The 14822-nt window shown below is 44.1% G+C and overlaps 1 protein-coding gene across 2 annotated transcripts in view; it reads right to left on the bottom strand.

The window, feature by feature from the left end:
* LOC142759281 (glypican-5-like) overlaps window positions 1-14822 on the bottom strand; it is a 332098-nt gene that overhangs the window by 154200 nt on the left and 163076 nt on the right. For both annotated transcript variants that reach the window (XM_075861290.1, XM_075861291.1), the window contains one exon: window positions 1779-1899. In XM_075861290.1, the coding sequence (XP_075717405.1) occupies window positions 1779-1899 (121 nt within the window). The remainder of the gene's footprint in view (window positions 1-1778; window positions 1900-14822) is intronic.

The following is a 14822-nucleotide window of genomic DNA, read 5'->3' as shown; positions in this document are numbered from 1 at the left end:
ATCAATGCCTCAACTGCACTTTAAATTGTCTAATGTACTGATGGCAATAAGGGGTCATCAGTGCCTCACATTTTTATTTGCACACGTCTATTTTCGGACAATTCTCTCTCACAATGCTACTAGACCTGTACTGAATATATATGGACAGGATTCTCATGCCTTTTCTAAAGGATGAAGGGAAAACCACTATGAGCACTGCAGCTCGGGTACCATGATCATCTGATGGAGGGTTCCCTGCTGTGCATGTGGAATAGAGCGCTCGGATATCAAGTAACCCTTAATGCTTTTCCACTATAGGATACAACTTAGTGCAGAAAGAGAATTTTGTGGAAAGTAGAAGCTGATGTCTGAGGAGTTCTACTTTGAAGCTGGTACAAAATACAAATCCCTGGCTTTCCTTCATCCTATAAGCCTGGTGGTGTGGTCTTACATAAATGCATCTGCAAACCCTTGGTAAAATGTGAATTTCTCGAAACGTAGTTAAAAGTACATATACCATGGTATCTGATCTATTGTTGTCTTATCATAAAGAGACAGTTGCAGTATATATCCATAAGTACTTTTTTTTATTTTTTATCAGAGATTAGGTTCTAGTTTTTGGAGAAATGTTAGTAAGATCACTGTGCGTTAAGTCAACTGTATGGCAAGATTAACTTAACGGACTTGTGTTTTAGTTGTACTAGATCTGTGAGATGATAGGGATGTATGGCGATGTGACAATGAAGTGAAGATGACTGGTGGAAGTACAGACTCTGGTATAGAACATATTCTAGTAGATATTCTATCCTTCTTTTAAGCCTTCATTGTAGCTGGAAACCTATTATGGGCAAAGTGGTGAGATTATCGATGACACACAGATATCTGATTATTGATGGTGCACTTAATAAAGTAAAAGATCAGAGTGAGTCTTTATTTAAGGTGTAAAATGAGTAGTAGTAAATCCCAGGTAACCTCCACCATTCTTGCTATGGAAAGGCTACAAGGGTAAACCACAGTCAAGTCCTTCCTTTCAGGTTCTTCCTAGGCTGGGCAGAATTGGAAACCACTGTAAATGGGGAAATGCATCCTCATATGTTCCTGGGCCATGTTCTCCATGCCCATTATGCCACCAGGTTCAATCCTCCAGGGCAACAGCAAGGCCTCCACAAATTTATATGTTAAGAGGCTTACTCCATCTTTAAATCCTTTCAATATTACTTTATGGCACTTGCCTTCTATTTGGCAAGTGACTCTGTTTAGAATAAGATGTAGTATACCGCTTGCTTTGTGGTACATTCCTGCACACACCAAGTCCAAAAATATTAGTACCTTTATTGGCCAAATGTCATCCAAAGACTTTGGCCTCGTTCACATCTGCGTTGGGGACTGCGTTGGGCAGTTCCAGCTGAGAATACCATAAACAATAGCGCAGCATGCTGCTATACATTCCGGTATTACCACAGACACCCCAACGGAAACCCAAGAGAACCCATTAAAGTCATTGGGTTTCGGTGGCCACCAAAAGTGTCTGCCGTCCAATAGAACCGACGCTTCCGGTATTTCCGTTTTTCTGCTCCTCTGATGGAGCAGAACAATGGAAAGCCAAGTGCAGATGTGAACGAGGCCTTAGAAGGAATTTGTCATATGCATGATGGCATAGCTGTATAGTGCAGATGTGTTATACCCACCTGCTTGCCATAAACACCCAAAACAAAAGGAAGGATGAAATCACTGTACAGAGGCTTAAATAACATACCAGGTTTTATCCACAAGTCTAAGTCACTGGCTATTTCTCATACCTGTATGAAGAGTCGCATCTTATTGATTACTTGGTTGATGACAGAACTGAACCCTCCGACATAAACTTCTGAATTGTTTACTTGATCTTTAAAATCACTGGAAACAACGAATTTGGTGTAACTAAAAAAAAAGGAAAAAAATAGGTGACCCTATGTGAAAATACTGAAAAGTTTAGCATTCCAGTTAAAAGTGCATTCAAACTTGACATTCTTATTGGCTCGTGCATGCAGTAAAAGTATATTTTCTATTTAGTATATTTATACACCATTTAGACATAACATTAACCACTTAATGTTGTAGCCTATTTTGGGCCTGAAGGACACAGCAATTATTTTTCTTTTTTTCATCGTTGCATTCCAAGAACCATGACTATTTAATTTTCCTATTGACATAGCTGTATGATGGCGTGTTTTTTTTGCAGGACAAGTTGTATTTTTAAATAGCAGCCTTTTTGTTACAGTGGGAAGTGAAGAAAAGAAAACAGCAATTTAGTCACTGTTCGTTGCATTTTTGTATTAACGTTTTACGCCGTGCAGTATGAATTTTGTGCTAACTTTATTCTACGTGTTGTTATGATTACGGCAGTACCAAATATGTGCACATTTTTTTAGGTTTTATTACATGTTCTATAAGTAAAGAAAAAATATTTTTGTGTCCCCACATTTTGTAAGCCATAACTTTTTTATATTTTCGTCGATGTAGTCAGATGAGGGCTTGTTTTTTTTTTTTTTGGAGACTAGTTCTAGTTTTTATTGGCACCGTTTTTGATTAATTTTTCTAAAAAATGTTATGGCTGAATCTGATATTGTTTTCTGGCAACTTTTTTTTTTACCACAATTGCAGTGTGTGGCAATACCGTGTATTAATTGTTTTTTATAGGTTACTATTTTTACTGAAAAAAGTCACTTTATGTAACTGTATTTAAATTTTTTTTAGTATTGCAAAGCATTTTTTACCTGTTAGTGTGTCAATGACAGGAATCCAATTACCTCTGACATGGCCTAATAGGCACATAGCTATGTCGGCTGTAAAATGCAGCCGACACCAGCAATTGATGGCGCTGGCCCGTACCATTACTGCACCGTAATAATACGGCTGTTTGGGGGGAACAACCTGCGAGCCACAATGGACTTTTAAGCACAGGATGCATGAAGGGGTTAAAACCACTGACAGGTGAAGTAAATAACATTGATCATCTCATTACAATGGCACCTGTCAAGTAGTGGGCAGGGGCGTTACTACTGCCGTAGTAGCTGCTACAGGGTCCGCAGTCCCAGGGCCCCTGAGATCGGGGTAAACCGTCATCTGTGAATTTAAGGCTATGGTGGAGCATAGAGCAATTAGCTCCCTGGCCGGCCATTTAATCTCATAGGCCACAGGCTGGTTTAGACCTGTGGCTTACGAGACAACGGGAGAATGCGGATAACGTCAGCGGCCTGGCGCAAGCAGCGTGTTGACATCACTGAATCCAGAGGTGCTATGGGGGCACTATTAATGGGGGGTAGTACATTACTTTTGTAGACAGCATAAAAAGGGGCATTATTTCTAAGTGTGGGCAAAAAAAGGGACAATATTTCTGAATGGTGAGATATAAGGGGGCATTATTACTGAGTGGGAATCATAAAAGGGGGCATTTTTTACTGAGTTGGCGCATAAAAGGGGACATTATTACTTTGTGGGGGCACTAAAAGTGGCACTATCACTTGGTAGGGTCTAAAGGGGACATTATTACTGTGTGGGGGTACTAAAAGCGGGAAGCCTATAAGTGGCACAAAAAGGGGGTACTATTATTGTGTGGGGCACTAAGCATGGTATTATTATTATTATCTATGGCACTATGGATGAGGAGTTTGTGTAGAGGGTGGGGAATAGGGAGGGAGTTTAAAAAGTGAGAAGCCAAAGAGGTCTGTGCCAAATTCTGCAAAGACGAGTCATGGCTAAAAGAAGTCGTCATGGAAGAAAAAGGAAAGCGAATGACTCCAATCAGTGAAGACATCAACTGTGAGTCAATGGATGTAACTGTACTGCATTTACTTATATGGTCCGCAGAGCGTCTGTGTAGAACTGGTATTTACCACTATATAGTCACTGTATGGTGGTAATATCAGTTTTTGTGTATTTGTTTTATCAGTAACAGTATGGTGGTATTATGTAGCGGTAATGTGTCATTCTGGTGTGAAGGTAGTCTTTGATAAAAGTTTGGTGGTGTTATTCAGTCACTTTGTAGTGGTAATATGTGTTCATGCTGTGGCAGTATTTTTGGCCCTTCTATAGTGTGACTTATTGGTAATGTTGCTCTTGGCATAGTGGATTTTGTTTAGTAACAATTTGATGGTAATATGAATGGTGATAATATTTGCTCTTTGTATAGTGGTATTATTTATTATATCATACATAGCTTAGTGCTTTTGAAAAGACAAATTATGTGTAGGCCCCACAACGTTTATTTTCATTATAAAGTATGTCCGAAGAGAGCTGAGGTGGTTTATCCAAGTCTGTGTTCACATCACCGTTTGTGTTCCGTTGAGGGGTTCCGTCGAGGTTTCCGTCAGGGTTAACCCCTCAGTGGAAAGAAAACGGAAACCTCAGCTTCCGTTTCTCTCACCGTTGAACTCAATGGTGATGGAAACCTAGCTAATGGTTTCTGTCTGTCACTGTTGTGACAGGGTTCCGTCGTTCAGTCGACTGCGCTATTGGTTCTGTCGAGAACAACGGAACCCTGTCACAACAGTGACGGACGGAAAGCATCAGCTAGGTTTCCGTCACCATTGATATCAATTTTGAGGGAAACGGAAGCTTAGGATTCCGTTTGCCTTTCCGTTGAGGGGTTAACCCGATGGAAACCTCCGACGGAACCCCTGAACGGAAGGGCAACGCTGATGTGAACAGGCCCTAAATCTGGCATGTGTTATAAATGTTATTTATTTTTTTTACTTGTGGGGGGACGGGACATATGCATTGGGGCTTGTGCCCCAGTTCTGTCAAATTTAGGGGATATTTTTTTTTCTTCTTTAGAAATGTACATATTTATGGCTAAAAAATGTTTTTGTTATTGAGTTTTATTAAAAATGATTGTGTTTACTTTGCGACATAAAATTATGTCATTTCTTTCCGTGATGGAGGGAACAGATCTCCCAGATACCAATAAGCAGCTAACACCTCTGTTGCATTTGTGCAACCCATAAACGCATATATATTATACAAACTCCCTTCTCATAATTATATTATAAGTAATTGAGTAATACAAAACAATAAAAAAAAACAAATAAAAGAATCTATTTTGTAGATTTACATATAAAAGTAAAAAGAAATGCAGAGGGAGGCCTAACCGGGAAGCAGCTTATCTGTTTTCTTAGTCTATATGGCACTTTTCTTTTGTGTTGATGGTAAATGTATAATGATTAAGGCCATGCTCATGTACGTGAGGTCATCTGGAGGTAAAAAAAACGTACAATAACTGGACATTCTGGCGGTGTAGTCAAGAATATAATGTCTACACAAATCATCTCTAGATGTAATCACATATGTATTCTAATCATGCACGCACACATATGTAAAGTAGTTGGAAGCCTGTTGCATTTAGTGACCATTTTTCTTCTGCCTTGATTAAAACGATGTGACATTTGTGTATCAGCTGCCGTACAGCGTTTGCTTTGTCTTGAGCAGCTGTTCTTTGTACTGTATTCAGAAAAGACTAACTCAGATACTTGGAGAAAAACCACACAAGGCAATACCCAGACAGGAGGTTCATTTCACCTGTTCTCTTTATCTGTAGTGGATAGTATTATATGTACTATAATGTGCATAGAGTTCAACCCTGACCGAATAGATCTTTAGGCAGAGTATACATTTACACCTCCTCCCTGTCATGAGTTCCCATTTATTCAAAGAATTGTTATCAAGCTAAAAGGATTTTTATTAATTAAACTTATGACACATTAATCGGACAGGTCATAAGTATCTCATCAAAAGTGAAGGGCGGTTTGGCCACTGCGATTCCCACCAGTCCTCAGAATGGTTAATCCTGGCCATCAATGGAAAAGTAGCTGCATATTTAGGGTAAGGACACACGGAGCGGCCCTGACACGGTCACAACGCAGCTAACAACCGCGCCGGCACCATGTTCGGTGCGGCTGTCAAACAGCCTGTTATTGGCCGCACGTTAACACGGGTAAACCGTCCCTTTATCTGCAAAATCGTGCGCCCATGAATTAATACAGCCTTTATGGCCGCACGATTTAGCAAATTACAACAACTTACTGTAAAGGATCTGCCAGACACAGCTTCTGTGTCGACGCCCGTGGGTAATCAGTCTGCACCTGCTCCTAAGTCTGAGAGAGTGACACAATCTTCTACCAGTCAGGGAGGCTGAGGAGTGGGAGAGCCTATCACAGCCTGGCCAGATGGAGCTAGCTCCCGCCCTCTGTCTATTTATACCTGCATTCCTGCTCCTCCTTTGCCTGTGATTCTTTTCTGTTTCCGTGCTCTGCTGCTCCCGCTATGATTATTGACCTTGCTTCATTTTTGACCCTGGCTTTACTGACTACGCTCCTGCTCTGCGATTTGTACCTCGTGCACTCCTGGTTTGACTCGGCTCGTTCACTACTCTTGTTGCTCACTGTGTTGCCATGGGCAACTGCCCCATTTCCTATAGCTTCTGTGTACCCTTGTCTGTTTGTCTGTTGTGCACGTATTGAGCGTAGGGACCGTCGCCCAGTTGTACGCCGTCGCCTAGGACAGGCCGTTGCAAGTAGGCTGGGACTGAGTGGCGGGTAGATTAGGGCTCACCTGTCTGTCTCCCTACCCCGTCATTAAACTTACCCCCTATTCATTCTCTATGGCAGCGCCGCAATCGCGGCTCGTGATTATGGGCGCGTTCATGTGCATGAGGCCTTAGTTATGGAGAGCTCAATAAGAGCTCTGCCCGATCATAGAGAGAACTGTGCTGCTGTTTAATCACTGCAACACAGTTCTCTGTATTTCTGAATGCACTCATCTGTGTGATCAGTGCAAGAAAAGAAGAAAAAGCTAAACATAAAAGGGACATCATGTTCAGTTTCCTCAGCCGACATCGCTGAAGCCTGGGGAGGTAAGTAACCCATTCCTGGACACCAAATATTAACCCCCTCTGCTGCCCTTGTTTTCATTTTGGTACGGCTTTCTGTGAGTGGGATTACCATGTAAAGAACCACAGTTCCCGATTCCTCTTCTCTCTCAGACATTGCCTATATTTACAACTACCTGAATGTCCCTCTATTACAAGGTATAAGGTAGTGCTGTAATTACCCACTGTCTGCTATTCAGACACAGATCTGCTGTCCTGCTGCTATACTCTGCACTATCTGCTGCCCACCATGTAAGACACTATCCCTCCGAAGACAGGGAGAGGGGGACGAGCAGGGAGCAGTTCAGATAAAGGCAGGGACAGCCTTAGGGGTGTGCGACCTGTGCTATTGCACAGGGCGCATCTCTCCAGCAGGTGGAAGGGGGTGCTGCACTGGCTCCCTTCCCATGCTTGTGTTTCAGAAGCGCCCGTGCCCATGTCCTTAGGACGCAGATACTATTGAACACTTTAGCGGAGCAGGGAGGTAACTCCCTGCTCTGCTATCTACTAGGCCAGTGGTTGCAAACGTAGTGCCGCGGCACGAGAACCTTCTAGGCGCGTCGCGACACTCCTCTGAACCACTGCCACAGCCGTGCTTTCTCTCCTCACAGCGTGAAGTGCAGGCAGCCCACTTGTAGATAGCACCCCCCCCCACACCTCCGTAGATACATAGTGCCACTGTAGCTCCCTGAAGAAGCGGAATCCCCCTGTGGCCGGGGATTCCACTCCTGGACAGACCGCTTCATGTCTCTGTCCATATATGGACAGTTACATCAGGGGCAACTTCTGAAGTGGAATCCCCGACCACAACGTTGCCGGCACGGTGACTGGTGATTCGGCTCCAGGAGAAGCCCCTGACTTCACTCCTTCAGGGAGCTACAGTGTCGCTATATACAGGAGGGAGGTGCTATCTACAAGGGGGCTGTGTGGCACTACCTATAAGGGGGCTGTGTGCCACTACCTACTAGGGGGCTGTGTGCCACTACCTACAAGTTGGTGTCCGGCACTACCTACAAAGGGGCTGTGTGCCACTACCTACAAGCGGGCTATGTGGAACTACCTACAAGGGGGCTACGTGGCACTACATACACTGTGTAGCACTACCTACAAGGGTCTGTGTGGCACTACCTACAGGGGGTTGTGTGGCACTATCTACAGGGGGCATCTGTGAGTGGCGGGCTGATGGTCATTTTAGTGAGAGTGGTGGGCAGATGGTCATTTTACTTTGAGTGGCGGGCTGATGGTCATTTTACTGTGAGTGGTGGGCTGATGGTCATTTTACTGTGAGGGGGGGGGGGCTGATGGTCATTTTACTGTGAGTGGTGGGCTGATGGTTATTTTACTGTGAGTGGGAGGCAGATGGTCTTCAAGTGGTTTCTGACCTTCAATTGAGATTAATAGGAGGCAGAAAATATCTGTGTCGCCTGTTTGGAGCTTTTTTGCCTGCGTCTTTTCAATTAGCTTCAACGGCTTAAAAAAACACACAAAAAAAAAGTCAAATAACTTAACATCAAATAATTTAAAATCTGCATCCAAATTCCTGAAGGAATTTTTTCTGCCTTACAAAAAACTCTGTGTTAACATACCCTAAGAGTGTAGTGCTTGGTTTAGCCGTTTTGTGTCTTTCTCGAAACAATTTTTTGTAGGGGTGCCATTAGGAAAATTTTTTTTCCAGGGGTGCCTCGAGTCCGAAAAGGTTTGGAAAATCTGTACTAGACTACAGGCCGTTCGGCATCACTGGATCACGCTGACCTGTACAAGGATCCCGTCGTCGGCCTTGTGGAGCAGCTCTGTTTATCATGGGAATAGGGCCTAGGTGAGTACATTTTTTTTTGTTTGGGGGCACTGTCTACAAGGGGGAGGTGGGGGGCTGTATGGCACTGTCTACAAGGGGGAGGTGGGGGCTGTATGACTGTCTAGAAGGGGGAGGGCACTGTGTACAAGAGGGAGGTGGGGGGGCTGTATGGTACTGTCTACAAAGGGGAGATGGGGGGGCCGTATGGCACTGTATACAAGGGGAAGGTGTGGGCTTTATGGCACTGTCTACAAGGGGGTGGTGTGGGCTGTATGGGCCTGTCTACAAGGGGAGGTGGGGGCTGTATGGCACTGTCTACAAGGGGGAGGTGGGGGGTACTGTGTACAAGAGGGAGGTGGGGCTGTATGGCACTGTCTACAAGGGGGAGGTGGGGGGGCTGAATGGCACTGTCTACAAGGGGGGTGGCTGAATGGCACTGTCTACAAGGGGGAGGTGGGGGGGGGCTGAATGGCACTGTCTACAAGGGGGAGGTGGGGGCTGTATGGCACTGTCTACAAGGGGGAGGTGGGGGATTATGGCACTGTCTACAGGGAGACTGTATGGCACAATCCACAGGGGGGCCACTGTGTGTGGCAGCCAGGGGAGGGGGGGGGGGCATTATAATGTGTTGAGGCTACTAAGTGGACATTATACTTTGTAGGGGCACTACAGGGGGCAATATACTGTGTGTGGCACTTAGGGGGCATAATACGGTGTGGGTACAATTAGAGGGCAAAATACTGTGTCCTTTAAGGGGTTATAATATATTATATTATTAAATATTATTACACTGTATGGGGCACTATATAGGGCATTATACTGTGGGGGGCATTATACTTCTTTATGGGGCATTTTTTTTATGATGGGGTGGGGCGTCGAAAGATAATTTCGCACGGGGCGCCATCTATCCTAAGACCGGCCCAGGATAGAAGGAATGTGATGTGTGTTGTCCCATATGTACAGGGAGGGGGAAAGGGGAAATAACCCTGTGTAGAACCATCACACAAGCAGGAGATAAACACCATGTCATGTGACTGCATGTGAGACTGGCTTACAAAGGCATGTTAGTTACAGAGAGTACATTAGTAAGTGACTAATCTTACTGCATGTAAACCATCTGCACACAATTTTTAATGAATGAAAAACCCTTTAAATTTCTTTAATATGGCCGCAAGCTCATATGGCATGAAACAACAATAGTCCCTCCCTAGATTAGCAATTATCTCATAGTCCAAAACTGGACTGAAGCAGTGAAGCTCTGTTGGTAGTTGTGTAGACCTAGGAACCTGCTCAGATTCCACCATGCCAGAACTTACCTTAAGGGTATGTTCACACGGCGGGGGTCCGTAACGGCTGAAATTACGGGGATGTTTCAGCCTGAAAACATCCCCGTAATTTCAGCCGTACCGGCATGTGCAGGCGCTTGAACGCCGCGTCAATTACGGCCGTAATTAGCGCTGCTATTCATTGGAGTCAATGAATAGCGGCTCCAATTACGGCCAAAGAAGTGACAGGTCACTTCTTCTACGCGGGCGTCTATTTACGCGCCGTCATTTGACAGCGGCGCGTAAATATACGCCTCGTGTGAACAGACAAACGTCTGCCCATTGCTTTCAATGGGCAGATGTTTGTCAGCGCTATTGAGGCGCTATTTTCAGACGTAATTCGGGGCAAAAACGCCCGACTTACGTCCGTAAATAGGCCGTGTGAACATACCCTAACGGAACAAAGCACCAGTCTGACACCACCAGCCAGGATAGTAGTACAAGAACCTGACCACTATCCGTGGCATTGGGATAAGAATATACATATTAATGTGTGTTCTTTTATCCAAGCTTCCAATTACTTTAGGAGCTTGGATACTGTGTCCAGTTCCCTTATAAGGCCTCATTGACACTGACCCATTCATTTCTATCATTTCTATCAGCCATGAACACCTTATATATACTGTATACTTATGGGTGTGTGCCCGGGCCGTAGAAATGAACCGCAAAAAATAGGACATGTCCTATTTTTTGCATATACGGACCGCGCTCCTACTCTTTTTAATGTGAGCACGGCCTGCAAATGCGGGTGACTCTACGCAGCCCGCCTGTGCAGTATAAACTGACCGTAAATACTGCACGGTCGTGTGCATGAGGCCTAATTCTGCTAACCCAACAAAACTATTTACTGAATCTGGATACAGACATCTTATTAATTTCCCTTCCTGGGCGTAATAAATAGGTTTTACTAGAACAGCCTTGAAGCCATTATGGATATAAAATGCATTTTACACCTGCCAGTTCTAATATTGTGCTGACACATTTTTTTGTTGCAAAGCTTACAATCTACAGCTCACCCCAGAAAGCATCTCAATGCAGAGGCGTAGCTATAGGGGGTGCAGAGGAAGCAGTGGCACCCAGGCCAAGGAGCAAGAGGGGGCCACTGTTATAGATTTTGCATTTGGGCCCAAGAGCTTCAAGTTACGCCTCAGTTTCAAGGTCTTTATTTTCCAGGCCAATCGATTTACCTCTTCTAGTGCGAAGCTTTTAGTTTTAGGCCTGGCCAATTGCATTATTGGTGGTAACGTTTCAGTTGTAGCTCACGGCTCAGTGATAACACCGGCAGTACAGTATGCAGTGGTCACATCTTTCAGGCAACCTTGAGGGAGCATTCATCATCCATGCACTAATTGTTAGGGGCAGGTCATTCCGTCATTAAGACGTGAGCTGAAAAAACTGTATCCGCACTGTTCCCCTAGTCCTCGCTCTCCCAGACGTTGCTTCTGAAGCATATTTATTGAATGGAGAGAAGCAGTTTCTTAATGTGCACTCATTTACCTCCATCAGCTGCTCTGTTTCTGCTGAACGCAGCATTTATCCAAAATAGCAACACATTTAGAGTCCTGCTGTGTCACTTTAACCCACAGGAGTCGATGTTTGTCCTCAATGCCACCAAACCAGCAAAAAAAAAGCATGGCCTGGAATTGAGGGGTTAGGAATCATATAGAGGAAAAAAGGCCGTATTTAAAAATAGTCCTTGACTATATAGTGCGTATTATTACGCTTCTCATTATAATGCTGTCAATAAGATTAATTATTAATGATTGAAGCTAGACAATGATATTAGATGACTGTAGCTTTCTCCAGGAATTTTCTTAAAGGAGTCTGGTTTCAAAATAAAAAAATTGAACACCCTATTTTTAAATTCTGAGGTAATAGAGGGTGTTTTCCCATTCAGGGCCCTCATCTATTGGCCAAAAGAAGAGAGTGGCTGCATAAAGTGTCACTCTCTATAGGACCCAGCATGTCCGTGTATTACACTGATAATTACACTGATTTCAAGGGGCAGTGTGTAATGCTTTCCCTGCGGGGGCACTGCGGGGTGACTTTATCACCAGATCATTGGCGATACCAGCAGCTGGATATTCTGTGATCATCTTAGGCGGCACATTGTACGTTTTTGATGCGTTATTTTAACCCGGCCAAAAGAAACGTATTTGAAAACGCATGTGTTTTTTAAATGTTTCAGCTGTAATCTGGTTTTGAATTGAATGATCATAGCCTTAAGGCTGAAACACTTTGTAAAAATGTGGGGGGATTTTTGAAAGCGCAATACTATAAAGATGCAATGAAAGCGCACAATGTGAACCCAGCATTATAAATTAGGGTACCACTCTGACAAAAAGGAACTGTCCAAATGTGCAAACCCCTTTAAGGATCTGGCGCCTTGTTTTTATGTCTATAGGTACCAGTGGAGTAGATATACTGCACCATACAGCGGCAAACAGAGTGCCTACAGAGCCATAATACGCTCAGGATCCGCACACATGGCTTTGCTGTATTTTTCCCTAGGAGCATAGCTTCGTTATATGGCTGCCATAATATGGCCGCATGCATGGGACCTTATGCAGAAATTTATAAAATACTCCCGTATTCGTCTGCATTACTAGATAAATTGGTCGTTCAAGAGTCTAGAAAAGCTGGATGACAACTGCTGCAATAGTAGACATATTGGTTGTCACTCCGCAAAAAACAGATATACCGTAAGCAATAAACGTCTGAATAGATTTTTTGAACTACTTCACAGTAGAGACGTTTTGGTTTTAGGGGTTACGGTTTTTTTTCCCCGAACCCATGTGCAAATCAAGATACAGTCATAAGAAAATGAATTGGTAAGTGCACGGCACCCCAAAATGCCTTTGTGAGTGTGAGCGTGCATTGAGATGTGACTATAGGTTCTAGTGGATGCTGCATTGTCCAGTATGAACAGCAGTGTCGGTAAATGCCGTGCAGTGAGTAAAGGGCCATAGTGCCCAGTGTTGTGTATTATTAAGTGCACGCTCAGAGTCTACAGTCGATAGGCAGAGTCTTAGGGTATGTGCACACACACTAATTACGTCCGTAATTGACGGACGTATTTCGGCCGCAAGTCCCGGACCGATCACAGTGCAGGGAGCAGGGAGCCGGGCTCCTAGCATCATACTTATGTACGATGCTAGGAGTCCCTGCCTCGCTGCAGGACCACTGTCACGTACTGAAAACATGATTACAGTACGGGACAGTTGTCCTGCAGCGAGGCAGGGACTCCTAGCATCGTACATAAGTATGATGCTAGGAGCCCGGCTCCCTGCACTGTGTTCGGTCCGGTACTTGCGGCCAAAATACGTCCGTCAATTACGGACGTAATTAGTGTGTGTGCACATACCCTTAGGGTATGTTCACACGGCAGCGTCCGTAACGGCTGAAATTACGGGGCTGTTTCCAGGAGAAAACAGCCCCGTCATTTCAGCCGTAACGGCATGTGCAGGCGCTTGAACGCCGCGTCCCTTACGGACGTAACTGGAGCTGGTTTTCCATGGAGTCCATGGAAAACGGCTCCATTTACGTCTGAAGAAGTGACATGACACTTCTTTGGCGTGGGCATCTATTTACGCGCCGTCTTTTGACAGCGAAGTGTAAATATACGCCTCGTGTGAACAGACAAACGTCAGCCCATTGCTTTCAATGGGCAGATGTTTGCCAACGCTATCGAGGCGCATTTTCGGACGTAATTTGAGGCGTAAAATGCCCGAATTACGTCCGTAAATAAGCCGTGTGAATATACCCTAACAGCAATCACTACAAGATATTTAGGTGGAAAGGGTCCACCAATGACAGCTGTGTGGTTTGCAGATGTGCACTGCTTGGACTGTAAGTTGGTACAAGTACAGACTCATAGATGTGTGGTCTGTAAATGGATAGAGACTAATAATAGGCGCTGTTCATCAGTCTGTTCTGTCTCTACATATGTGCAGTAATGGAAATTGAGATTTACCAGTGCAGGGAAGTTTGTCTTTCTAAAATTTGTGATGAGAGTGCCCTCTGCTGGTAATAGAGGAGAACTGCAGGAAGTGAAAGCCCTGGCCTTCAGGCTCTGAAGGAGGGTGTGGCAGGGAGGAGACATACAGTACAGTATGTGCCAGTGTCAACTAAATTAAAAAGTTTTCTTTGGTAGGGGTTACACTCTACGATTATAAATTAAGACTATATTCACACGTAGCTTAATTGCTGCAAATTTTTCGTCCAGATTTGCGGTTGGAGCAGCGAATCTCATTCACATGCTGTAAAAAATGTCTGTGCTGAAATTGATAGATTTTTTTAATTTGCAGCTTGTCAATTTATTCTGCGGAATGGTTGCGCATTTGTTGCATATTTTCACCATTAAGTTCAAATGGCAACATAAAGCCAATATTGCAAGTTTGTTGCTTTTTTTTTTTTGCTGCAGAATAGCTGCATTTCCACACTAAAATTCGCAACTAAAAGAATATGAAAAGATTATTTTTCAACTTGAAAAACAAAAGAAAACTTACCTCCCCTGGATTTTTTGTAGCATAGCCTCACTGCTCTTCAGGCTGGTGTGTGTTGATCTGGCCTCCTGGGATGATGTTTTGCTCCATGTGACCACTGCAGCCAATCACAGACTACAGTATCACATGGGATGAGATGTCATCCCCGGAGGGCGGGTGCGGCAGCAGTAGACAAGCTGCGGCAGCGCCAGGGGAGGTGAGTATAGTCCTTTTTTTTTTTTTTAAATCACCTCTAATCTTCTCTTTTTCTGTGCAATGGCAAATCTGGCCGAAATTCTGCACGAAATCAAACACAATATGGTGCAGACTTTGGA

This window comes from Rhinoderma darwinii, chromosome 4 (genome assembly GCF_050947455.1).
Source record: "Rhinoderma darwinii isolate aRhiDar2 chromosome 4, aRhiDar2.hap1, whole genome shotgun sequence".
In the NCBI taxonomy this organism is placed as follows: Eukaryota; Metazoa; Chordata; class Amphibia; order Anura; family Rhinodermatidae; genus Rhinoderma; species Rhinoderma darwinii.
The sequence above is the reverse complement of the archived record's forward strand: the minus strand, read 5'-3'. Positions and strand labels throughout refer to the sequence as shown.